We start from the raw sequence: 27,107 nt of genomic DNA on the forward strand, positions 1-27,107 counted from the left end.
CATGTGTTTCATTGTCTTGGCAACATCTTGAAAGAGCAAAGTATTGATCCATGCCGCAAATAGGGTACTTAACTCTCAAAGGCTTATAGTAAATAGCTAAAACTATGTATCACTTCTTGTCTTAGAGAGAGATTAGGAGCCCTGTAAGACATGAAAACCTTCATTCCCTTCGCAAGAATGTGACAGGATCATTTACCAGAGCCTCACTGTACTGCAGGTATTGAGCCAGAAGATGGCCATTGGACTGTGGTGTGGTATCTGTGAGATATCACCAAATAAGGCAACCTGGGTTCGGCCTGATATCCAGTTGATCACAAAGTCACACAGTCTCTTGCCACATCTGAGTAATAAACACCCTGAGATACTCTGACATAGTGGCTTTGCAAGAACAATTTGTAATTGAGAGAGACTTCCACATTTCTTCAGTGCATATTGTATTAGCCGTATACGAATCCACTGTGTGAAGGGTAGTGTGCACAGAAGGAGATTCCACACTCAACTCATTGCCTCCCTAGAAATCTAAACTATATTAGTGTCCTGAAGACGAGGGTAACCCTGTATGTGTCTGAAGTATTGTTGACTAAATGTTCCAAAAGACATCAGAAATCAGTCTGTGATAATTTATGTAGGAGTGGGTCAGGTTATCTCTGTCAGGGTCTATGTAATGAGGACCTGGGCAGTGCCCCATAAGACATGCTTAGCTGCCTTTTCCTGGGGGAAACAGAGATGATAATGGCACAAGTTCAGCAAACTGAAAATTAGTCCCTCACAAGTGATCCTTAGATCTGGGGCTTATGAAGTAAATCTAAGAGAAGTCTATTTGCCACACACAGTTGCCAGTTGTTTTGCAAAATGGTAGTGTGCAGACCACAGAGGCAATGCACAAATTCTCTCTGCTTTGATGAAGAACTCACATGGTCCTTTTATTCCATTTTATAAAGTAGTAATGGTTCTGATCAAGTACAGGAGTCACCAAAGTTTCAAGGCTATTTTTCAGAGCTTCCTTTTTGGGTGAGAGCATGCTCCGAGCTGGGGATGGCAGTAGCTAGTCCTATTGGACTGAGGTTCTTGCCTGCTTTGATCACCTGGAACTAGAGCATCTTTTTGTCCCCAACAGGTTGGCACTTGAGATGGTAGAGAATGTTTTGATGTCTCACTTTCCCCTTGTCACTCTGAAGGAATTTAGGGAAATGCTTCTCGATTAATATGCACAAGGCTCATGTTGATCCTTCTCTTGTCTGCATGCACTTAACTGGTCAATTTCCACACTTCTGAATCTGGTTTACAGACATACTTGCTTTGCTTTCGTGTTTCTTGTTTTCTGTTCATACAATTTAGGTCAGGGTGGATTGATTTAAATCAGTGATTTTTAGTTTTGATTTAAAGAGGCATACAGGAAACTTTGATTTAAATAATGTAATCTTGTGCTGCATTAGTACTTTTTAGTTATTTTCCTAAAGAAAGATACATTTTCATTGTTTGGTAACCTTTAAAACATGTTGATTTGCAACTAAATATAGCCTTTACACTAAATTTGGTACTTTTTGCAGACCAAGTGGATTCGCTTTATCTATACACTGAAGCAGTTATATAACTTAACATACATATATTTAAATTCTTAATTTTGAATTTTTATGTTAGACAATTGTCAGTGATGCAATTACTATTTACAAGTTGGTTGGCTGTTTTTTAACGTGTTAATTGTTTTGATCTGCATTTGGATGGAAATTGGAATTCATTTAAAAATGCACAAAAACAGAATTTTAAAACTGTTAGAATTACTTTTAATAATCTAGATACATAAGAAAAAAGTTTATTAAAACATGTTTTGCATTTTAAACTGACTTATTAAACAAAGTAAGTATTATCTTTGGTTAGTGAATTGAACTGATTGTTTATGGTCACCGTGATTTTAGAACTAGTAGATATCTACCTCTCTCGCCTCATTTATATTCATAGAATGGAAGAGGAAAAACAAGTTTTCCTGCTTTTTTTCTACTCCCGTTCAGTTTCTCAGCTTTGAATGACTAAATTAACTGCCCTTATTGGGAAAATTGACATTAAGGAAATATTCTCTCTGTCCCTGCGGAGGAGGTTAATGCTGTCAAAAGCTGGTTTAGCACTTCAAAAACTCTGATTCCAGGTGCTTAGCCATTGACTTCCTTCAATTCAGTGGTTTGACTTTCTTTAAAACTTTGGAATGAACACACATTCCTTACTATAAACTATTTAAAAAATAATATTTAAGTGTTGATCATAATCAGTTGTCATAATTTCAAATTTAATTTTAAATAGGTTTATTTTAAAACATAAAAATGTATTTAATTTAAAAATCCATTTTTTTAATCATTAATTTTTATCCACGTGCAATTAAACCAATTTCTCCTGGTTACCTGATTTATGAGGATCTTGTGTATGAAAATCTACAATCTTCTGGAACAACTGTGATTTTTACTGAGCTGATGAGTCCTCTTATTGAACCACTAGATGTCTCTAAGCTAAGGTTTCTAATATGGAAAATTTTATTCTTGATAGCCCATTAATCCATCAATATTGTTCCAGAACTTTTATTCTCATAACACAGACTCTTCTTCACAAATTAGTTAAGGCTTAGATACCTTTGCAAACTTGAGCTGACAAAAGCCTTTAGATCTGTGTTGGAGTTAATAGTTGAATCATAGAAAATAGAGACGGAAAAGACCAATTAGACTGTATAAAATTACATGCAGGAGTTGAAATTAAATGTGTAAACTCATATTCTATCTTTGATCATCTGTGTCTGTCCGGGCACATGGATTATAGTTCTTCCCAACCTGTGGCTTCATTGCTCCAGGTCCTGAGCTAGCTTTGATCTAGCTAATTAAGGTTAGTTTATGTGAGCTGCAGTCACAACTCATGATTGCAGTGTAAACATACCAAAGATCTTTGATTTTGTGAAACTCCGAATTAGAGGGGAGAAGGAAGGGTAGTAGAGCACCCACAGGGGGACACATCTCAAAGAACCTCAGTAACTGCACACGGTGAGTAATCCCCTCTTCTTCTTCAAGTGATGTCCATGGGGGTGCTCCACTTTTGTTGACTTCAGAGCAGTGCTCTCCTATGGAAGGAAGGGGCTTCGGAGCTGAAGTCATGGCAGATGATAATATAGTGAGTCCAAGTAGTGCATTCGAAGTTGCATACGGTTCTAATGCATAATACCGTGTAAATGTATGGGCAGAAGCCCAAGGGGTTGCTGCTCTTCAGATGTCTGTAACAGGAACATTGTTTAGAAATGCTATCAGAGTCGATATTGCTTTGGCGGAATGTGTGCAAGTCCCTGTAGTGGATTGCAGGTTATGTTGATGATAATACAGCTTGATGCAATCTGAAATCCATTTGGATATGGCATCTCCATTTGATCATTCAGTGATTGAAACAAATAATTTCAGGGACCTGCAAAATGGTTTCATTCTGTCTGCATAAAATGCCAGGGCCCTGTGTACATCGAGGGTATGTAGTGTGAATTCCTGACTACCTGTAGTGTAGAATGTTGGTAAGTGGATGGGTTGGTTGAGGTGGAATGATGAGGTGATCTTAGGTAAAAACTTAGGATGTCGTCTGAGAGTAAGTGTATCTTTGGACAATATTTTGTAGGGTGGATCAGCCATGAGGCAGCCTAATTCTCCCACCCATCTTGCCGATGTAATGGCGCCTAGAAAAGCCATCTTCATTGACAGGTGGAGAAACAGCATGTAATTAATGGTTCAAATGGGCATCTGGTGATGCCCTGGAGAACTAAGCTGAAATCCCATGGTAGAGTAGGAGCTCGCACTTCAGGGTAAATGTTGTTGAGGCCTTTCAGAAAGCTCTTGGTAGGATGCTCAAAAATGGATACACCATCTATCTTGTGGTGAAACATTGCCTAATGTGTAGGGGTGGTTCATATGCAAAAGAAGTGAGAAAGGAAGGGTCTCCCTCCCTCCCTTTGACAATGTATGACTCTCCATTGGTATAGAAAGAGATTTGGTAGTCCCCAGACTACACCTTGGCCTAAGCTGCAGGGCAGCAGCTCCAACCCTCACAATAAGAAAGATGGGTAAAGGATGGGTGCAGGCTCAGTTCTGCCTATTTCAGACAAAGACTTGACCCCTGTCCTGAGAGAGGACAGTAGTTCAGGAATAGAACTCGAAAGAAGGGCAAGAAAAGCCTCCTCAAGCACGCCATAAGACTTGGCAGTTCAAAGTTGTCCAGGTTCAGTATCTATAGAAGAGCAAAAATAATTAAGAAATGGGTCAAGCAAAGGATGAAGGAGAAGAGGGTGAATGAGTCAGTCCCTGACCTTTGGTCTCAAAATTAGGACATCCTCGTATTTGAGGAGCTGCCAGCCCTCTTTAAGGATGATAGCATGTACCCTGGAGCCATAGAATGAGTGTTTGCCAGTGCCAGGGGATCCTGCGCTATCTTCCTTTTATATGGCTCTGCATGTCTACATCCATGACTGAAAAGATGAACAATGAGTGGTGTATTCTAGACAGGAAATGTGATCAGAGTGTGGCATTAAAACTCACTGTCCTCTGAGAACATCAGATGTGGAAATGTTTACTGAGAACCCAAGAATGGATGCTGCATTTTCAGGTCAATGAAAAGGGCAGCACAGACTGTGGAATGAGGTGTGGATCTCAAGGATTTCCTTGACAGAAAAAATGAGGTATCTCTTCGAATAGAATCTTTGTGACCTTAAGCCTTTCCCTACAATCTTCAGTTTATGCAGCATATGTTTCCCAGGGAGAGTGAACTGGTCACAGAAGCTGAGCAGATCTCCAAAGGCCAAAGATAAAAACTGTGAAGTGACCAAGACTCCCATTTCTGAGCACCACTGTCTTCAATGTGAGTTCACATGTGACATGATTCTGCCACTTTATTGAGACTACCATGGCTCCAGGAGAGAGGCCATGTAGCTAAAAGAGTGGGTAGTGTTTGTTTTCTTTCTTCCAGAGCCGGGCTAACAGACATGCCTTTTAAAGGCCAGTTTCCTTTCAGTAAGACATTGAGAAAGTCGACAGTCCTTGGCTGATTCAAAGAGCAAAGTTCTGCCCCAGGAGATGCCAAGCTGAATCTTGAATTTGCATTCAAAGAGGAGCAGATGCTGGGAGACTAGAAACTATAATCCAGTAAGAAGGAGGCATGGCCATTTACAGAAGCAGTTGGCCTTAACAATGTACAGTCTTTCATTGACAAAGGAGGAAGTAACAATTATCAGAAGAATTCCTTCAAATTTTAACCAGTCAACCTGAAGTTTCTAGAGTCTGGATATGAGGTCCCAATATTGGGGGAAAGTTGAGGAACTATTTTCATACTTTCTTAAATAACTTTAAAGGGGTCCTGGACAATACTACCGTATATGGATATGCAGTCGATTGAGTATGAGATCCATTGTATTACGACAACTCCATTCTACTACACAGTGCGACATTGGCCCAACAAAAAAGCAGCTGAGGTACCCTAAACAATTTCCTAAAGATACAGCCTGTTCCCCTGATCCTGGAAGACCAGAAGGGCCTTGGGATCTATTTTGCTGTCCCCAAAACAAGGAGACTATGTCCAGTTCTTGACCTAAAATGGGTTGATCCTTCCTAGGTATCTCATGTTTGTAGAATGAGAGTCTCTAAAATAATTTATTCAAGATGTGAAGACGGGCAAATTCTAATGTTCCCTGAATCTCAAGGTTGTGACTTATTGTCCTGGACCAGTGCTACCAGTCCAAACCCTCCCTTGCAGTCCCAAGGAGAAAGGATATTATTTTAATCACACTGTTAAATAATAATCGAATGCCATTTATTTAAATATTTTTGGGTGTTTTTTACATTTTCAAATGTATTGTTTTCAACTATAACAGTACAGTGCTCACTTTATATTTATTTTTATTACAAATATTTGCACTGTAAAAAACAAAAGAAATAGTATTTTTCAATTCACCTAATACAAGTACTGTAGTACAATCTCTTTATCATGAAAGTTGAATTTAAAAATATAGAATTATGTACAAAAAAAAACTGCATTCAAAAACAAAACAAATAAAAACTTTAGAGCCTACAAGTCCACTCAGTCCTAATTCTTGTTCAGCCAGTCGCTCAGACAAACAAGTTTGTTTACATTTACAAGGGATAATGCTGCCTGCTTCTTATTCACGTCACCTTAAAGTGAGAATAGGTGTTCTCATGGCACTGTTGTAGCCAGCATTGCAAGATATTTACATACCAGATGCACTAAAGATTCGTATGTCCCTTCATGCTTCAGCCACCATTCCAGAGGATATGTGTCTATGCTGATGATGAGGTCTGCTCAATAACAATCCAAAGCAGTGCGGACTGACAGATGTTCATTTTCATCATCTCAGTCAGGTGCCACCAGCAGAAGGTTGATTTTCTTTTTTGGTGGTTTGGGTTCTGTAGTTTCTGCATCGGAGTGTTGCTTTTTTTAAGACTTCTGAAAACATGCACCACACCTTGTTCCTCTCAGATTTTGGAAGGCGCTTAAGATTCTTAAACCTTTGGTCATGTGCTGTAGCTATCTTTAGAAACCTCACATTGGTACCTTCTTTGCATTTTGTGAAATCTGCAGCGAAAGTGTTCTTAAAATAAACAACATGGGCTGAGTCATCATCCGAGACTACTATAATATGAAATATATGGCAGAATGAAGTAAAACAAAGCCAAAGACATACAATTCTCCCACAAGGAGTTCATAAACAAGAAGGAATGGTGGCTGAAGCATGAAGGGACATATGAATCTTTAGTGCATTTGGCATGTAAATATCTTGCAGTGCTGGCTACAACAGTGCCATGAAAACACCTGTTCTTACTTTAAGGTGAGATTGTGAATAAGAAGCAGGCAGCATTATCTCCCGTAAATGTAAACAAAGTTGTTTGTCTTAGCAATTGGCTGAACAAGAATTAGGACTGAGTGGAATTGTAGGCTCTAAAGTTTTTATTTGTTTTGTTTTGAATGCAGATATGTAATAAAAAATAAATTTACATTTGCAAGTTGCACTTTCACGGTAAAGAGATTGCACAACAATGCTTGTATGAGTTGAATTGAAAAATACTGTTTCTTTTGTTTATCATTTTTACAGTGCAAATATTTGTAATAAAAATAATATAAAGTGAGCAGTGTACACTTTTTGTATAGTGTTGTAATTTAAATCAATATATTTGAAAATGTAGAAAAACATCCAAAAATATTGAATACATTTCAATTGGTATTCTATTGTTTAACAATGTGATTAAAACTGCAAATAATCTTTTTTATTTTATTGTGTGAGTTAGCTGCGATTAATCACAACCCTAATTTAAACCTTCTGTTTTCCTCTTGGGGAGTCTGGACCCTGGTTTTCAAAAGAAAGTTTTATTGTTTTGTGTAATCTGTACTGCCTTGTGCTTTACATGATTAAAGAGCATAAAGTTAGTAGATTGAACAAAGTATTTGTGTTGACTGCTTCACAACTATTGTGTTCCCCCAGAAGGAGTTAAACTGTAAACCAGAAGTTTCACACCTTTGGGGTGAGTTCTGGCTGAGGGGGTATGTTTAAATACTACGAAGTCTGAAATGTCCAGAGTGGCTAGGCAGCTGAACGGTGGGTTCTGACACTTCGGGGGGACCGTGACAGATAGAAGGTCTGCACCCTGAGCATGTGCAAAGGAACCCTGAGGTTGGGGCAGTGGCTGGACTCAGTTCAGACTACAGGAGCTTATAGCACTCTTTGGATCTGGGGCACTGAGGCCTGAATTCTCCTCACAGTAGTGTTAGTGGGTGGCCAAGAAAGGACTCTCACTAGGATCCATGACATGAGATACAAGGAACTTGTTAGAGTAAGAAACTTTAAATGATGCACAGTTACTTTCTTAAATGTTAATACACCTTCATGTTTGTGTTTTTATGTAATTTATGACAAAATTAAAAACCGACTTTTGTGACAGAGGTAGATTTAGGACCATTGAGAGAGAAACTTGTTTCTTGCAAAATATCTGATCATATTAGATATCATCTTGTAATTCCACAAAATAAATAAGATTTTTGTAGTTCAAGCAGGCTAAATTATAAGCAAAGTGATTGCTGAATAATCATGTTTTTCATTTGGCAGTACTTAACAACAGTCATTCCTTATGAGAAGAAAAGTGGACCCCCCTGTGTTGAAGATCTACAAACATTAACCAAAAGTGAGTAAATATTTAAAATTCTCCTGCTGATCTCATGTCCCATACATAGTATTGCCAAAAAACGAGTGTTCAAAAATCGTGAGTTAGACCCCCCCAAAATCATATAACTGTTTTTAAACCATAATAAATTTTGGGTGGTTCTTGTTTATCTTCTGGTTTTTGAGTCTCTAGAATGCACTCGGATCATGTTTTCAGGCTTGTCTCTGAAACTGTCAGGGCTACAAAATTTTTATTTTAACTAAAAGCTGATATTCTCATGTAATGACTTGACTTCAGGAGCAGGAGCCCTAAGAAAAATACCAAATATCATTAATGTTGGCAACGCTGCTTCCCCGCTTCCTCAAAATATGCTATGTGTACTAATGGGCTTATCAGCAAATTCATGTTGAGTTGAGACAACCATTTATGTAGTGAAGTTAGAACTTCTGAGAATGAGAGTAGATGGGGGGAGCTATTTAATTATAGTTGTCAAATAATCACTGTTCAGAGACTTCCAAATCTGTTTTTCTTGGCCTGATTTTCATGTGACAGTTATTTTGGTGTGTCCAAATTAGGACACCCTAATGGGATGTGATTTTCACAACGTCTGAAGTGTCCACTCTCTTAAAAGCAGGTCCTTTAGGGTGTCTGAGTTTGAGTACCCAGAATTACTAAACACTTCTGAAAATGTAAGATTTTATGTGCATTTCTTGCTGGCAAGAGACATATAAAATTTTAACATAGAACATTTAAACAAAAGTAACTTAGATACACATTCTTTTCCTGCAATATGCTCCCTTGGCTAGTACTTAAGGTTTGTGTTTAAACTAGCGCTTTCTCACAGTTAACTTCATTTTCTGTTTAATCCTGTAATGAGGTCATAATCCTTTACTTATGACTAAAGCATAGTTCAAAATGTCAAAATTCCAGTATTAGTCAAAGGGGAGGGAAGCCAAAAGTCTCAGCAGAATAACTTTTTTAGTTAACAACCAAAACATTTATACAAATGTGTACTGTAAAGAGGTAAGTGTTTTCTGTGGGCTGGTTGAAATTCTGATCCTGTTACTCAGGCTTGGTCTACACTACAGAGAGAGGTTGAGGGCAGCTTATATCTAATTACAGGTATGTCAGTGTACACGCTACAGCCTTGCTCCCGCCAATGTAAGTGCTCTACTGCACAACATAACTCCACTTCCAAGAAAGGGATAGGACTTATTTTGGTGTAGTTAAGGCAATGCAGTGTCCATATAGACAGTGTTATTTACATCTGCTGTTGGCTGTCATTCATGTCAATTTCATGGCTCTTGCTGGAGCTGTGAAATTGACAAGAAAGCCAGGCTGACACAGGGTGGGTGGGGGGCTCCAGCTAGACACGGCTGCCTCCTGGGCTCCCAGTCATTCTGTGCCTGCCCTGCTCAGAGTTCAGCTATCCTGCGGCTCCCTAGTCCCAGCCCAGCTGCTGCCTGGGCTCCTGCTCAGGAGTTGGGCTGTGCCTGCCCAGCTCCCTTTGGAAGCCTGGTACTGCACAGAGGCTCCCCACTGCCAGGAGCCTGGCTGCATTACCCAGCTCTTGGCTCCCTGCTCCTTGCCGCAGTCAGGGTCCCAACAGGGAGCTCAGTGCCTGAAGACCTCGAGCCTCCCGGGAGCAGCTCCGGTGTCAGGGAGCTTTGTGCCCAGTGTGGGGGTGGGGAGCTGCATGTGGAGCTGAGAGGCCCAGATTCTTAGCCTCCCACACTGCCCCTCTTAAATAGGTGGAAGCGCTCCTGGTGAGGACACGCACCACCACCAAAAGGGCATTAACCACCATGGTAATTACTGTGATGGTTGAAAGTCGACCTAACATAGGTTAATGTATGTTTTTAGTGTAGACATGCCCTCAGTAGCAGATTTCCTGGCTTACTTCTTGCTTGTGCATTTGTGAAGCAAATATTGTACTCGTTATTTAAACTACAAACACTGAATATTTTGTTTCAACATAAAGATAAATATAGTATTCTGGAATAGTCATATAGTATTCAGATTCTCCCATGAGCATTCTGGAGCTTATTAATGCTGCTAGTTGGTAATGCTGTGCTTCTGATTCTTTCATTCCTCTCATGTTGAGAACACTTACAGAGGGATATACTTCTCAACAATTCTGTAGTTGAATATGAAGCAGCAGATAAGCATAAGTAGCCAGGGCAGTTAACGGACGTTTTTCCTGTAGTTAAAGTTCCACTGCTCCAGGGACCAGCAATGGAAATGTCTTTTCTGTATTCTGTGTTGTTAAACCTAACAGCTGCCTGTTTTAAAACATAAAACAAGCATTGCATGTATAAGTAGAAACTTCTCATTAATAGTTTGATCTTTTTCAGATCCAACTCTAAATGCTTGCAAAAAAAAGTTCTACAGTTGGCAAGTTAACAAAATTGAGTCCTTTTGCCAATAGGTTGTTTAGTCTACTGTGGTTCATGGTAGTCGTCCGACTTTCAGTATTATTTTCTTTTCAAATACTGGGTTTTTTAGAATTCATGTCTCACTAATTATTAGCTATCATTATCGACAGCTAACACTGTTAGCCAGCTTATACAGACTGAAATTTTTGCACAACCTGAGTGAGAAAGCACTTTGCATTCCTCAAACCATATGAATGTTCCCAAGAGATCTGAAACATTTTCAGAAATAAATATAGCATCCTCTTGGATGGTAGGAGCCTGCAAAAGTTTTTCTAAAATTTTTAGTACTTAAGTAGTGTGATGCTTGTTCAGTCTGCATAAATTAAATCCCTGTAGATATGAATTTCTTTCACATTCCAGGAGTTCCTTCTTGTAGTAACTGCCACCAGCTATAAAACACTACGTGAAATCCTGATTGCTGAAATAGTTCTTATATAAGAGTTGACTTTCAGTATTATTAAATTAAACGTAGGATCTTCACAGTAATGTTTTGCTTTCTAATATTGTTAAGGGATTAGCTAAAACCATTGAAATTAATCTATCAGACTTTAATTTTTAACTGAATATTTTGAGTAAATGGAAATCACAAAGACTGCATTTGAACGCCAATATATTTAAGTACCTCATTAAAAAAATTAATAAATTAAAATATCTTGGTTTGGCAAAGATTCTGCTGTGTCAGGTTTTGCCACATGGGAGGCTGTGAAAGATGGGAGTTTGTCTTTATATATGCAAAGAAAAGGTCAAACTTTAATTTCTTATATTTAATATTATGATGTGTTGTTCTGAAACACACAGACCACATAGCAAACAGGCAATTTCTGACCCAATTCATGGTGTTGGAATGTAGACTTTGGATCAGGAAATTTTTCAAAGGAACAAAGAGTAGTTAGGCATCTAACTTCCCATTGATATTAACTGCTATTTGAATCGTTGAAAATTTCTCCCCAGTCTTTACTATGGAATTTGAAATTGTAGGCATTCTTTTTTTACTTACTTTCACCCTCTTGGTCAACTCTCTCTACCTTTTACCCTCAACTGTAGTTTGATTTTTACAACTATTCACCCTTTTTACTTCTTTATATCAAAAACTTGTGGCTTCATCTTAGGGTTTTTTTTTACTAAATGTTGTGAAAACTTGCCCTTTTTTTGGGCAAGTGGAGTGTTCACAGCCAGAACTACAGATTCTTTATTCCAACTCCACATCTTGACAATATGCAAATCTGAATGTTTACCCTCTGCAGAAAGCTTGTCTCAAAATTGTCTATACTTGTTTATAAAATGTCGTATAAATGGTATTGTTAGTAAAGAATTCTGTCAAAATCAGTTCCAAATACAGTCAGGTGTTTGGTATCCTCCCTGGACCGTGGTTGGAAAAATCAGGTGACGGATCTTTCTCTTCCTTCCTGATGGCTCCAACCCTAATTAAGTTATTAGCTGGGGTAGTTCAATTTTAGCATGTGCTCCTGCCCGGATCTTTTCATGTCTAAAGACTGTCAGAGAAGAGAACCACCACATTCTAGGAATGTCAGTATGCTCTTGTCTTCCACCTGTGTTCCCAAATGCTTAATTGCTGTGAATGGAGTCACAGACTCTTCTCCAGTAGATGGGGAAAGGTTAAGTGGGAGTGTAATGGCACAGTTATTTCTGTAGCCATATCTCAGGGTGAAATAATACATAATAATACATAACCTGGTGACACTTACAGAACTTCTGTAGCTGCATAACTGAAAGTAAATTTTGGCCTACTAGAGCCCAGAGCTAGGGGGTATAACATGAAAAATACTGAAACATTAAAGAATTACAATTTCAATATCCTGTTAGAAAGTTTTCCCCATTGTAAGATCTTGGTTTAAAACTCCAAAACAACACTGATAGCTGCTAAGTGGAATGAGAAATGTTGGTACCATGTTTTCGTGTTTTCTTTACTGTTTATATTGAATTTTTATAATAAAAGTGCATTGAAATACATGACAAAGAAAAACTCTTATGTCTGATATGATCAAACATGTTAAAGAAAAAAAGCATTAAAATTCAGTGTGGTTTTTTGAAAAAGAGTCATCTTATACAGTACTCCTTGACCCAGTTCCCTGGCTCTTATGTGCATACACTATAGATTTAAGTTAGAATTATGCATATGAAAGGGTATGGAGCAGCCCCCATGTGTCTGCCATTCATTTTTTTTAGTATTCCAATTACATATTTTCTAATTGATATGGATGCAATATCTAGATGAATAGTTAAAGTATCTTCAGTGTGCTTATCCGAGTAACATCTTTAATTTAAGACTAATGATCTGAATTATTGCTTTTTCTCATCCACCCTTCCCTTCCCATGCTTTTCAGTTCTTTATGCTATGAAAGAGGACAGCGAGAAAGTGCCAAGCTTATTAACAGACTACATTTTAAAGGGTGAGTATGCCTGTTAGTATACATGTATTAGCCGGGATCTTTTATTTTAAGTTAATATGAGGTATATTAAATATTTATTTTCAAATGCTGTTCTTGTGGCATTCATGAATAAGTAGATCTGTTATCTTCTAATCAAACTATGCTTTAATTTTATTTTATGTGCCCAGAAGCCCCTAAGCATTTCACACCATAAATAAAACATTGTGACTGTCATTTCTTTGTGATGGTCTAAAGCACATTACAAGATCGCCATAGGACATCATAGTATCAAAACCAAATCATTTAAGATCTAGTATAAAAGTAAAATATGAATAGTTCAAAATGTATTAGACAGGTTTTCTGAAACAATGAACTACTTAAATAATCTGTGGAAATAATGCACATTGCTGATACAGGGCTTGTAGACTTGTATAAATTTGAAATTTTCCTTCTGGTCACTAGTAAATAATAAGAACAGCCATACTGGGTCAGACCAATGATCCATCTAGCCCAGTATCCTATCTCCTGATATTGGCCAATGCCAGGTGCTTCAGAGGGAATTAATAGAACAGGTAGTCATCAAGTGATCCATCCCCTGTTGCCCATTCCCAGCTTCTGGCAAACAGAGGCTAGGGATACTTCAGAGCATGGTTTGTATCCCTGCCCATTCTGGCTAATAGATCCATATGTGGCTATCTTCCACAAACAATGTCCTTGGATATTTTCTTTATTCTGACAGTTTCTATTTAAAATTAAAAGGTCTGATTGTACCTACTGTACATTTTCCAGTGCTATACATTGTCAGATTTTCAGTGTGTCAGGCAATGGGGATCATCATTTACCTTGAAAAACAGTTCCACAGTCTAATAGAGATAATCATAGGGATTCTAGACATTTCACCTGAAATTGCATTCTTAGTTCATTCCATCATTACTGGTTATTTCATTTTAAATCATTTCTCTCCCTTAGTTATCATGTTCTGCTTTATTTTTGAACTAAAACTATACAATGCATGTTTAGTGTAATTAATCTCTCTCCATAAATTAATCCCTTTGTTACTTATTTTGGTCTTTTCTCTTAAACTCCCTCCAATTTATCTGCATCTTTGTGGTATTAAGATGCCCAGAACAGAATGTGGTATTCAGGCACAGTCTTGCTTCCTTCTCTCACTTAGGCACATGTAAACACTTGTGCTTACTTTTAAGTATGTACATAAGAGTAGTCCCATTTACTTCAATGCTTAAAGTTAAGCATAGGCATAAGTTTTTGTAGGATGTAGACCATAGTGTGTAAGTGGAATTGCTGTGTCCCTGCCTCCATGATGTAATGCCCTCTTTGTATGCAGTCCAAAATTGCATTACCATTGTTGTTGCTAGATCATACACTGCACATCATCTCTAACTTGCTGTCCTTGATTTTTAGTGTTACTGTTTTCCAAGTATCTGTTTTCAGATAAAATATCACTTGATTTATTCTCTTCATACCTAATTGGTTGTATTTTTCTAAGCTGATTCTTGTATTTCCTGCTCATAATTTGATTGCTCAGACCTCGCAAGTATTTGCAAATCCTCACAGTTTATAGTTATCAATAAATTTACTCAATATGCTGACTTTATTTCAATTTAAATAAAAATAAAAGATGGTTGTGAAATTAGCTAGGCCCCCTAACGCTCAATTTAATATTACAAAAAAGCCCAGCAGTATTAAAATCATCATAACAAGAACACTGCTAGCTCGTCACCTGCAAACACTCTTTCCACATCTTTTTTGTTCTATCCTTTCCAAAAATCCAATGAAACGGATGACTTTTGCAGGACAGTTGAATTCGGTCTGTGTTTGATTTTCCTGTCGTCTTAAATAAAGCCAGGCAGGAGCTTTTATCAAATGTGTAACATTTTGACTTCACAGTCTTTCTTGAATATCTGTGTCTTGTCTGTATTCTCTAACCTTGCTTTAGCTCATATAGAGTAAATAGCAGAAGCTGTTTTTTTTGTCTGGAACTTTAATTAAGTGTTTTTTCTCATGTGACAGGTAAAACAGTTAGGCTGAAAAATTCTGGTGATACTATTGAAATTTATTTTTCAACTTAGTAACCCTGCATTGAAAGAAATAAATTACTAAGTATTTGTATTTCTTAGGGAAAGAAATAATTTGTCTATTTTGAAGATGCTTGGATGTTTAAAACATCGTCATAATTTTTAGTAATTAAATACTAATCAGAATGGGCACATTTTACACACACATTCTCCTAATCTGGAAACATGACTAATGGGTTAACTGCACCCACAGGGCCACCAAAGCAGCTGATGACTCTGATTTTTGGTATCTTCACTCATCCCGTTATATAATCCTGGGAAGTGCATCACAGCCCCAGCTGAAACTCTTCCAATGCTTCAGACCATAAATGACCATAAACATATAAAAACTGTATACAAGAATGGGGAAAATTCCAGATTGGAACATCTTTTGTTAAATTTAAATTGCCTATTCTCGTAAAAGACTACTCTTCCAGCCTGGACTCATGACTGATGGGGAATAGCAAGCGGTTCGCTCAAAATGAGTGGAAGGGGTCAGAGCAGAATGAAGAGAACAGTCCACTACAGGTGAACAGTGAGGACATGTGTAGACATACCTGAGCTAGGTTCAATCTAGTTAGCTTGGTACCAACAGTGAAGCTGCAGCAGCACAAGCTGCAAAATGGGCTAGCCAACTTGAGTACAAGCCTGCCAGAGAGCCCGGCTACGTACCTGGGTGGCTAACCCATGCAGCCATGGCTTCACTGCTGTTGGTACTCAAGCTGTCTTGGATATGTCTGTATGAGCTGCAGTCACATCTCCAAGTGCAATATAAACATACCCAAAATGTTCTCAGACTTTAATCTGTTATCTGGCATGTAGACAGTTCTTTCAAAGGATTATAATGGAGGATTAGATCTTTTTAAACAATCTGTTCAGGCAGGCTTTGATGTTGCAGTGCCTTGGAGCCATTTGCTGCTATCATTCATTAACCATTCTTTTATAATAATTTCAACTTCATCCCTGAATTTTAGGGTTAAATGTTTTACTTGCTTTTTTGAAGGTAGTCTCTCTTCATTGGAAATGTAGAGGATATCTTGATCAAGACTAGAACAACAGTGAAGATTTTGGGGCAGCATGCCCACTTTCTAGAAGCATAGATGTGTTTTTAGGGATAACTGACCTGATTTCATATAATTGATTCTAGTCTGAGCTATTTGATAAATACAAGACAGATTACTTGCTGTTAAGGTTGAGTCAAGAAAATTAAATACAGAAAAAATAAGTGTTAATTTCATCATGAGTTATTGAAGTATGTTAAATCAAATGACTCTTTTGTTTCGCTAGGGACTTCTGTTTTCCCTAAAAGAAGTGGAGAGGGTTGTTCTGTGATAATGGCACATTGTGCAGCTCTATGTGAAGTCTTGATAATATTGAATCTTGTCAATGTAATTAGCTGAGTTTTTTCTAGTCCTGAATACTGTTTCTCAAGCAGAAAAATAGTTCTCTCTAAAAGTCCTTATTAAGTGGCTATCATCTTCAGTGAACCCTTATATCAAGGCACCAATTTGCACTCATGATAAAATGCAGAGAAGGGAATACTTAAAAATACGAATATTCAGGCCAGCACATCTGGCTAATATGCATATTAAGGGAATTAGATAACATGAGAAAGCTCTGGCAGTTATTGTTTCAGAGGTTGTTTAGAACTAAGGATTGGAGAAGAAAATAAAAATATTATAAACAGTTCTTGCAATTTCCATTTTCAGTACCTGGTGATATATGGAACAAACAGAGATAGAAAGAGATCTGTGTTCATCTATAGGTAAATGGAATACTAAGCAACAAACAGCATATGTTCTAAAGAACAAATCTTGCCAATGTGATTGCTTTTTTTGATTAGAATCAAAAAATTAGTTGAGGTTAATAGAGATTCACTGGATTTCGTTAAAGCATTTTTATACGAAGTGTCAAGTTTCTCTCAAATATGCTTGAGCACTGACATGTTGATTATCTACTTTGTGAAGGACTAAAACGCAGGTAATAACTACTGTGTTGAGTTGGAATGTCTGGTAGGGTCTTGTTGAACTTATTGTATTGTTTCATCTTTAATAGCTTCATTACTGGTATGGTTGAGTGGGTAGAACAATATGCTAATGAATTGGGAAAGACAGCTTAGTCTACTGCCTTGTGACACTGGGCAAGGACTTTGATGACCTGAGTTCTGTTGCCAGCTCTGCTGCTGATCTTCTGTCTGACCTAGGGCCAGGTCACGTCCCTTTTCTATGCCTTTGTTTCTCTTCTCCCCCTTTGCCTGTCTTGTCTAAATAAACTGTGAGGTCTTCAGGGCAGGTACTCTATCTGATTGTGTGTATGTGTACAACACTTAGTACAATAGGACTTGATCTTGGATAGGACCTCTAGACACTATAGTGCTACAGATGATAATTAATAAATTGGAAGTTGGTACTAAATTAGGTGTTGTGAGAACTAGTAAAGCAGAAAGGCTATAAACGGTATGAAATAAAGGGAGAAATTAATAAATTGAGCTCAAACTGGTAAAAAGGCCAGGTAAAGCATCTAAGTGAGTGGAAGGGAAGATCCTCAAAGGTTACCAATGCCAAAAGAGATCTAGGACAACTAGATGTGAATACATAATGCAGTAAAATAGCTAAAAAGGCCAGTCAACTTGGGGCTGTTTCCAGTGAGGCATCACATTATGCGGGGGGGTGGGGAAGGATGATTTACTGGGATTTCTGTGATTGGAATCAAATATTTTGCATTGCGTTTGCCATTCAAAAAGTCTTTAAAACGACTGTTAAAAATAAAATTACTTTAAAATGTGACTTCAGCTTATCCTCATAGCCAAGACCCTTCATTCCAGTGATCAGTTATGTAGTAGTTCTTCGGATCCTCTCTAAAATGTGTAACCTTCAGAGGCAGTTGCCAAAACTAGATTCACAGTTCCAGATAGGGTCTTTTCGTGGTATTGCACAATGGACTAATATTTCCCTTTTTTTTTGTCCAAACTATTTTTGATGTGGTCTAAAATCCTTTTGTTTGTCTTTGTCACAATTCACCATTGTTTTCCATCCTTATGGTACTGGTAATGAAAGGGGCTTAGTGATTTGTATTTAGTGCCTTGTAATTCATTACCCAGCAATATATAAGTCAGTGTATGATTTTTAGATCTAAAATGGAAATACTTACTTTTGTGAAATTCAGTCAGACGTCTGGGCTGCATTCCAGATGTGTTTAAATCTTTCTGAATATGACTGAGACAAGGTGGGTGAAGTAATATATTCTTTTGGACCATTTTCTTCATGAAAGAGACAAGCTTTCAAGCTTACACAGAGCTCTTCTTCAGGTCTGGGAAGATACTCTTAAGGTATATCTGCCCTGCAATAGACTCCCGCAGCTGGGCCATGCCAGCTGACTCAGGCTTTTGGGTCTCAAGCTAAGGGACTGTTTAATTGTGGTGTAGAAGTCCAGGCTTGGACTGGACCCCAGGTTCTAAGATCCTGTGAGGTAGGAGGTTCCCAGAGCTTGGGCTCCAGCCTGAGCCCACCATCTGCATCACAGTAAATAGGCCCTTAGCCCTAGCCCTGCAAACCCAAGTCAGCTGGCATGGGCCAGGCATGTTTGTCTAATTGCAGTGTAGACATACCCAAAGTGTGACCGCTAAATACAAAGTGGACAGATTGTTTAGCACATGTAGTTAACACACATTGTAAGAGAAGTGGCCAGTTAACAACCTCTGCAATCATAAAACAAAGAGGTGGTTTTAGTGGGTTACAGATTGCCATAAATACAATGTCCTTTGTTAAGTCCATGATTTTCACTGTGTAGCAAAGTTATGAATTTACGCTCTCAGGCTTGTCTTTTGAAGGTGTTGTGCAAGTGTTGTGAATATGATTGGCTCTTGAAAAACATAATAGCCATGTTTCAATCCCAAGCAGGATGGAGGAAGCAGAAGAGTGAGATGTTAGTGATCTGAAGGAGAGAGAGGTGTTTTAGTGTCACAAAAAATCTATATTAATGAATCAAGGCCAAGATTTTAAAATTTTCAGTTAAATAAAAGTATACTATCAGTTTGAAATTGGAAATTTCAAATAATGAGTTAAAAGTATTTTTGGATGTTATACCTTCTCTGCAGTTAATGTTCCAATTTAGTGGTTTTACAATCATATTTTTCTTTAAAAAAAAATCTTCTCATTATCATGTGAAAGATCAACAAAAGCAGGGGAAATAATGAAATAACATTTTAGTTTGTGCATTTTACAGCACTTTGTGCCAACTGCAGAGCAGAGATGAATGTAATTTCAGCTAGTGGAGTGTTCTTAGGTTTTACTTACAATAATAGTAGGTACAAATGTTCAGATGAGTATGATTAAGTTAATCATGTCCCTTTAATATTCTCACAGCAGCCTTCACTCTGCCTACTTGCATACAGTATGCATTACAATACTATAATTTCATTGCACGATGAAATAACGGATGCTATTTAGTAAATATTACATCATTATACACAAGGAATAAACATTTCTGTAATTTGGTAAGAATATAGTATGTAGAATTTTTCATTCTTGTGTGGCATGATTATATATAGACTTTGTTGAAATATATGAATGCAAAGGGCCAAAGATACATTTGCTGATGGCCACTTGTAAAAAACCCTAAATAGATACCTATAACTTGAATCTTTTGATTAGTTGAATTAAATCTCTAGCCTTAACAATACATTACAGTAGTTGTTTTGCCTTACATTATATACTACCATGGTGAAAAACTCATCTATGAAAGCCAATTAGATTTCCTTGTTCTTGACACAAAGACTTTATAAGTTTGAAAATTACTTTATTAAGTTCATACGAACCCTTCACCAGTGTAAGCTCCTTTTTAAAATCTTCTATTCTTACAGTAACAAACTGACCGGATTAAACTGTAACTAATCTGAGTATTCTTGCCTCATTGCCCATAATGAAAAAAACAGTGGTTATGAAGGTAGTTCAAGAAAAATGTTGCTACACATACCGCCAAGTAAAATGGAAGAAAATGTGTGTATTTGTCTTTCTGTCAAATTAAATAGTTTTTTAATTATTCTTCGACCCCTGGACTATTTAGATTGTGGAAGTGATATGATTTCCATCTTTGAGCTTTCTTTTATCCGCACCTAATCTTTTAAGTTCCAAAAAGGGCTGAAACTGAATTTTTGTTTTAATTAAAAGGCCAAAAAGGTAACTGTCAGTGTTTTTTATTTTAAAATTGTGAACATGTTTCTGATAATAAGGGAGTTTATTTTCTTGTCTTATTATTTAAAGTTTTTGTGTTTCTTGTTACAACCTGACTTCTTTGTTTGCTTTTGTGTTGCTGCTAGCGTTGGTTTGAAAGCTGGATTGCTCTGAGGTTGGTATCTTTTAGATGCAAAACAGGAATGAGAAACATGTGAAGGACATGTCTTTGTCTTCCACTTTACGTGATACACAGGGTACACACATCAAGCTTAGAATTGTCATCTGAAATTTCAATACATACTTTAATATTCCTGCATGGTAGCACATTGCACTTTTTCTGAATGGTTGCCGTGAAATTATAATTAATTCCTCAGGATAGAAAGCTTGTTAAATGTAAAGTGTAAAAACACCATATTTAAGACATGATCTTTAGTTAACTCATTCTTGTGTAATATAGTGTAGTGATAGTATTTTTTGTCATAAGAGTTTTCTTTGGGAAGAGGGTTGCAGTTTAATTATTCTATTTCAATTTAGATTTTATTTCACTGCTTTAGAGTATAGAACTAAGCATCTTCATGTTTGTTTACTGTACCTGCAATGTGTGTTTATGCACACTGTGTTCAATGAGGTTTATGGCCTGTATCTTTGTGGTTCTTTTGCAGTTCTCTGTCCGACATGAAATGCTGCTTTACTTCAGAAGTAACCAGGCTCCTCCTGTGACAAGAGCTTTCCAGAGATAGTTCATTGTATTTTCTTTCCATTTGGCACTGTATCTAAACCTGTAGTATTTACTTTCATGTATGTTTGGAATTTTGAATCATACAGTAGGCCTTTTTGGGCATGAGGATAGAACTTACACGCTTTTCATTTGATGGTGCAGTGTGCTTGAGCATAGACAAACATTGTACAGTTTTACTCACAAGCTTTGGTTTGGCTTTTTAAAATCTGTTTTACATTGTGTAACATAGTAATCCCCTCCCACATATTCATTGTTGGGGAAGGAAAACTAAATTTAAATACTGTAAATAAATAAGCCTATAATTTTAACTAATCTGCAGTGTAAAAAAAAAAACAAACCTCTGTCTTATATCAGACTTGCAAAAGGGATCATAGCCAAGCCTGCACTGAAGAATTCCACTGAAGTTCTTCAGTGACACCAAAACAGTGATAGTGGAAAACTGGCACTGAACACTTTTTTTACAAAGCAGTAACTCAGATTAAAACTATAATACTGTATTGTTCAGACATGAACAAATGTTTGATGCTCTTCAGGAGGAAGAATCAGTATCTCTGCTCCCTTTACTTGCTACCTGATTTACATAAACTTCAAAATATTAGATGATATTCTTCATCACTCTCATTTTCTGTTGGTTCAGTTTTTAATAATTACGTCTGTTGAGACCTGGTATGTTCCTCCTTAATGCTATCATTTTAGTACTCATGGTAAATATTTGGATATATTTTAGAGGCTGCAGTATTAAACAATATTTTAAGATGTTCAGTGTCCTTTAATTATGTGTAGTGTTTGAGAAATGGTCATTTCATTTCCAAGACTGTTATGTTGAACTTTCATACCCATTGTACTTATAAACATCCTACAGATCTGGCTCTTGTAACTCCCTGTCTGTAATGATGTTAGACCTGTACCTGGATGTCACTGATGGGAACATATTTTATAAATCATATTAAATATCTTTGCTAGTCTTAGAGCAAGTCCAGTGGTGTGAAAAGAGAAGTAAATGCCAATAGAAGAAGAAACAAACTGTTTTTGGTTTGATTCCATATTTATTATATTTATACTATAGAAGCCCCCAGAGCCAGCCATTGTACAAAACATAGCAGATACAATTCAGAAGAGCTTATAATCAAAAATTTCTCAAGAATTTGCTTCTGTTTCCTTTATCTTAAATCTTAGTGATGAAGAATCTGTTCTAGAATAATTTTCACAATGTAATACTTTTAAGAATCTGATTATTAGTAGTAGATACTATATGAGTTCTTCCACTTGATTAACAGAGCACATTATTAGAACATGTCACTCAGTAATGCAAGTTTTCCTTCTAGATTCAGTTACAGTGTTATAACTGAACTTCAGTATTATGTGTCCGTTGTGCCTGTCTTTTTTGCAGAATATTCAGAACTCAGATCTATAGCCATTACACTGCTTGGTCAGCAGTGGACAACCTCTTGAGCAGGATAATGGCTAAGTATTATTTTCACCTGTCAATGAGATGCTCCTTCTGATCTGCTTAAATGGTTACCGTTTCTGTGAAGAGAGTCTTGCCTGTTATATTCTTTTTCTTAATAGTTCTTCTGTAAAGAAAAATATTGTTCCTCTGCTGATATGTTGTGAATTCAACATGGCATTCCTTGTGGTTTTTTTGCTGAATGTGTTGTTTTTCTGTAGAATGTTCATTTCAACCTACTGTCTTCTAGTTTTCAACTAAGAAATAATCTATTCCATTATTTCATTATAGAAACTAGGAACCAACAGATCAGTGACTTCAAACCTGGTGAGAACCATTATTTATCTCCAAGCCAGGTCTATTCAAAGGTACTTCTGGTGCTGTCTAGTCCTAAAATGAATGTCTGACAATAAGGTCAATCCTGCAGGATATTGAGCATTCTGGCCTTGATCCAGCAAAGAACTTAAGATACTGGATTTCTGTGGGACTACTTATGTTAAAGTTACTTAAAGTTACACAGGCTTAAATGGATCAGGGCCAGAGTGCTCAGCATCTTGCAGATAGAACCCATTAGTGCTTGGCATTCCTCTGTGCATTCAGTGAGACCAACTCCAGGACTGTGCTGCTTTTTTCAAGAAGAAGTTCTCAAAAACAGTAGAATTGAATGGTGTCCTACTAGAGTTGTACTTTTTGTTAGAGCTGAATTTCAACATACAGTTCAGACTCAAGTTCCACATTGCCTCGTCAGTCTCAAAGGTACGAAATCCCAATGCAATTGGAGTCAAGGTGCCAGGTAGATCTTTCAGTATGCTCCCTGCACGTTATTCATCAACATTCAGATGCAGGCAAAATTTCCCTCAAAGCAAAATATGTAGATTGTATGTAATATGGGGATGCTCAAATCTATGTACATTTATTATTATTTCCATACTTTTTAAATAGTTTTAGTTCTGGGGGAAGCATATGGAATTGTTCCATTGTACCCATCACTTTTCCATTTGTGATACCAAGTGATTGCAGAGTATCCTATTTCTAACATTTCTTTGGGACACTTAGCTAAATTATATTGTAGGCTTTTTTAACTAATATTTTGATATTTTGTATTGTTTTCTTTATGTATTGTAGCAACTGAAACTTTAATGAAGTTATTTGTCCTGAGAATTGAGGTGACTATTTAATACGATAATGATTCTGGGGATTGCAACTACTGGACTTGTTTTGCTGAGTACAATATTGGAAAGCCAGGACAGAGATGTGTGCGCCTGATCCTGAACCACTGAAGTCAGTGGTTGCAGAATCAAGCCCTATCAGTGGGGGAAGCGAAGAAGACATTAAGCTGGGAAAGGCAGGGACAGAGGTGTCTCCTGAGTTACCGTCTTCTCCTTGGATGAGAAAGGAATATGCAGAGAACCACAGTACTCTACACCTCCTTTACCACAAAAAGGGGAGAGGTTTCCCCAGGCTTGATCATTCCTTGGCCCTCTGCTGAGTTAGGAATGAGGAGAGAAATGTCCCCATGAGCGTTTTCCCTCTTTAAATAGGTAAAAGAAACCAATGCTGTCAGTTTCCCTGTTTACCCCCTACTCCTGGAGTGGGCAAGGGAAGGAGGTAAGAGATGATAGATAACGAGGGTAGGTGGATTAACTAATTAGGGAGAATGGAGGGCCCAGACAGGAAATGCAAGGTGCTAGGAACATGGGAGAAGAGGAGAAAAGAAATGGAACACAGGTAGTGGAAAAATCAGAAAAGCATTTGGGGAAAAATTGAAATAATAGTCTTAGAATTTAACATTGTAGGAAAACAGACATTGCCCAAAAAAGTGCAAAGGATATACCAAATATACTATGTAGTCTGAACCTCCTAAAAATGTCCTTAGCTTTGGAGAAGTTCCTGACAAAATTGTCTGCCCTACCAGACTGAATTGTATTTTTTAAGTATTCTGTATGCACTGTTTTTGTAGCCATGTTTGTCCCTGTGTAGGTATTCTGTGTAAACCTCGCCTATAAAAGCCTGGCACTGAGCAACAAAAGCTGAAAATGGGTAATGTGCACAGGGGAGTCTCTAAGACATTTTGCCGCCCCAAGCACGGCAGGCTGCCTGCCGCCTCGTGGCAACCAGCAGAGCCACTCCCCGCAGCTTGCTGCCACAAGCACACGCTTGGCATGCTGGGGCCTGGAGCCGCCCCGAATGTGCACCCAACCAGCGAATAATTTGCAGCCTGCTAGTAACTTTTTTCTGTAACTTTTACGCACTTAAGGCTCTCTGTGCAGTTGGGCCTTGGAGCAATACTGGTGTCTTGTGCTTTTTCAAAGAGTCAGAATTCCCCTAGCTCCTGGATATTTCCAGAGCACTGAGAGTGTGACTTTGGAGAGCAGTTGCTGACAATTTCAGGGTTCCCTAACTCATAAGGATAGGCCCCTACTAGGCATTTTTAATTTGGGACAGATCTGGGAGCAAGATGTCTTAAAAAACCTAAGTGGTATAAATCACCAAAAATCGGTGTTCACCAAAGAAAGCTGATATACATTTCTCCCCCCCACACCATTTCATTATTCAGGTAGTTCATTTTATAGATTTACCCGCTGGCTGGAATAAGAGGGCAAACTAGTTGAGATTCAGTCCAGATAGGAAAGCATGCTCATTGTCTGGGGCAAAACTACCAGTAAAACATCAACAATAATATCAGCTCTTCTGCAAAGGGCTGTGTCTTACTGGATCCTCAGCTGTTTCTTGTAGTGGCCAAGATATTTTGTATCATCCTATGCTAGGTCAGGAAGTTGTGACCTTTTCTTTGGATGTCACCACCATAATTCATGCCTTTGTCACCTCCAGATTGTATACATCACCATCCTACATGCTTTAAATACCACCCGGAAATTACAGCTAGTGCAGAAATGTGGCAGCTTGTGTGCTTGGCAACAGTGCAGAGCACTTCACACCTGTAATGATAATCAGTCAACACTAGCTTCCTATAATTTCCACATTAATTAAGATGTTTTTAATTTATAAAGCCCTAAAATGGTGTAGGTCATAGGTAGCTCTGGAACTACCTCTTCAACTACGACTCCAGCTATGACAGCTAAAATCCACTGAAACACGTTAACCTAACATCCCTCTAATTCTGTCAGGAAGGGACTGAAGGCACTGGTTTTTTTAGTGAAATAATCTCACTTTGAAAATGTGTTGTCCCCATTGATCCACCAGAGCCCAGATTTGTTGATCATCAGGTCACTCAGCAAAGCTCACCTCTTTTCTGCCTGGCGTTTTCTGAGAAGATGGACTGTATTGGATGTTGGGGCAGTTTTAAAACCTTAGTGGACTTGGGTGAATTTCATATTTTGGGTATTGGTCCTAATTTTATGTTTAATACTTTGCACAAGAGTCTAGAGCTTCAGAAATGTCTGTCCATAAATTCAGGTGCACAATATTGAAGTCTTTCAAAATTTCCATCACAAAGTACCACAAGTTAAAAAAATAAAACTGGAGAGAGGCATGGATCTGAGTCAGAGGGTATTTGTATTACTTTATCACAATGGGCCCTATGTAAACTGAAGGCACTTTTTTTAAAAGCCTAGGGAGAAACCCTGAAATTAAAAGATCTGGGGTTAAATATCAGGAGTTGAGACATTACTCCTTATTCGTTACCCATTGTAGTTCTCAAGATCTTTCCAAACAAATGTAATAGATATTAGTAGACTCTTGGGAGATTCCATAAAGCAGATCTAATACTGAACAAGAAGTGTTAAAGATGGTTTTTGCACAGACAAGGTTGTTAATTTATCCCATTTCTTAATATGTCTGTTCTAAAGCCAAGAAAGCATAAAGTATTGTTTGCAAACGCTTTGTTCTGAGTTACAACCTAATCTCTTGTCCCATTATTCAAATTCTTACTTTCAGCCTAACTCAGATTTCATCTCTATCATTTATGCTTTTTTGAGCATGGTGGCTGTTGGTAGCTGAACTGGTTGCAAACAGCACTGATTAATACATCCCATTAGCAGGGGACTAATCGTTACATTTTTCTGTTTGATGGTTCTATGAGGCTCATTGCAAGTGTTGCATTGATTATTTATTTATTTTTTCTTCTCTAAGTGCTAATGTCTTCCTCACATTATGACCTTGTGCTCCATGCTGTTTGTTAATATTTTTCTGTCTAGTCCCTTTAGGTATTGCCTTTATTTAAAACTGTATTCAATAAAAATAATATTAAATATCAACATATTTCATTTATTATAAATTCTCAATACAGAAAATGGCATACAGATTTCTCAAAGAATCAATGGTAACTTTAGAGAACAGACGGAAGGCACAGGATACAAAAAATATGACTAACGTATATGTAAAAGTTCTTCCAATTTAAATTAGAATTAGCTGTGAATAATATGTCCAGATTGGGTTTGTTTGTTAAAACATAAAGCACCAGATTCTGATCTCACCAGTTTTTCTGCAATGAAATTAGTCCCTTTTTAATTGTTGAGATTATAATCAAGCTCATGGTTTGATAATACACAGATGTCTGTAATCCAGTGATACAACCAGATTTCCCAGATGCTGGCAATATCCCTAGATGTCAAAAAAGGCAATTGCCCAGCTCACTTGGGAATTTAGAATGTATGTCTAGCAATTGCATGGTTTCAGTTAAGACACAAAATGTCCTGTCATCTAGTGCGCTG

At 37.5% G+C, this 27,107-nt stretch overlaps 1 protein-coding gene across 1 annotated transcript in view; it reads left to right on the forward strand.

The window, feature by feature from the left end:
- FEZ2 (fasciculation and elongation protein zeta 2) overlaps positions 1-26,651 on the forward strand; it is a 72,090-nt gene extending 45,439 nt beyond the window's left edge. The window contains exons 8-10 of the mRNA XM_030557099.1: positions 8,120-8,195; positions 12,955-13,020; positions 20,911-26,651. Of these exons, the coding sequence (XP_030412959.1) occupies positions 8,120-8,195; positions 12,955-13,020; positions 20,911-20,927 (159 nt within the window). The 3' untranslated portion in view covers positions 20,928-26,651. The remainder of the gene's footprint in view (positions 1-8,119; positions 8,196-12,954; positions 13,021-20,910) is intronic.
- The last annotated feature ends 456 nt before the right edge of the window (positions 26,652-27,107 follow it).

Source organism: Gopherus evgoodei, chromosome 3, assembly GCF_007399415.2.
Source record: "Gopherus evgoodei ecotype Sinaloan lineage chromosome 3, rGopEvg1_v1.p, whole genome shotgun sequence".
Taxonomy (NCBI): Eukaryota; Metazoa; Chordata; order Testudines; family Testudinidae; genus Gopherus; species Gopherus evgoodei.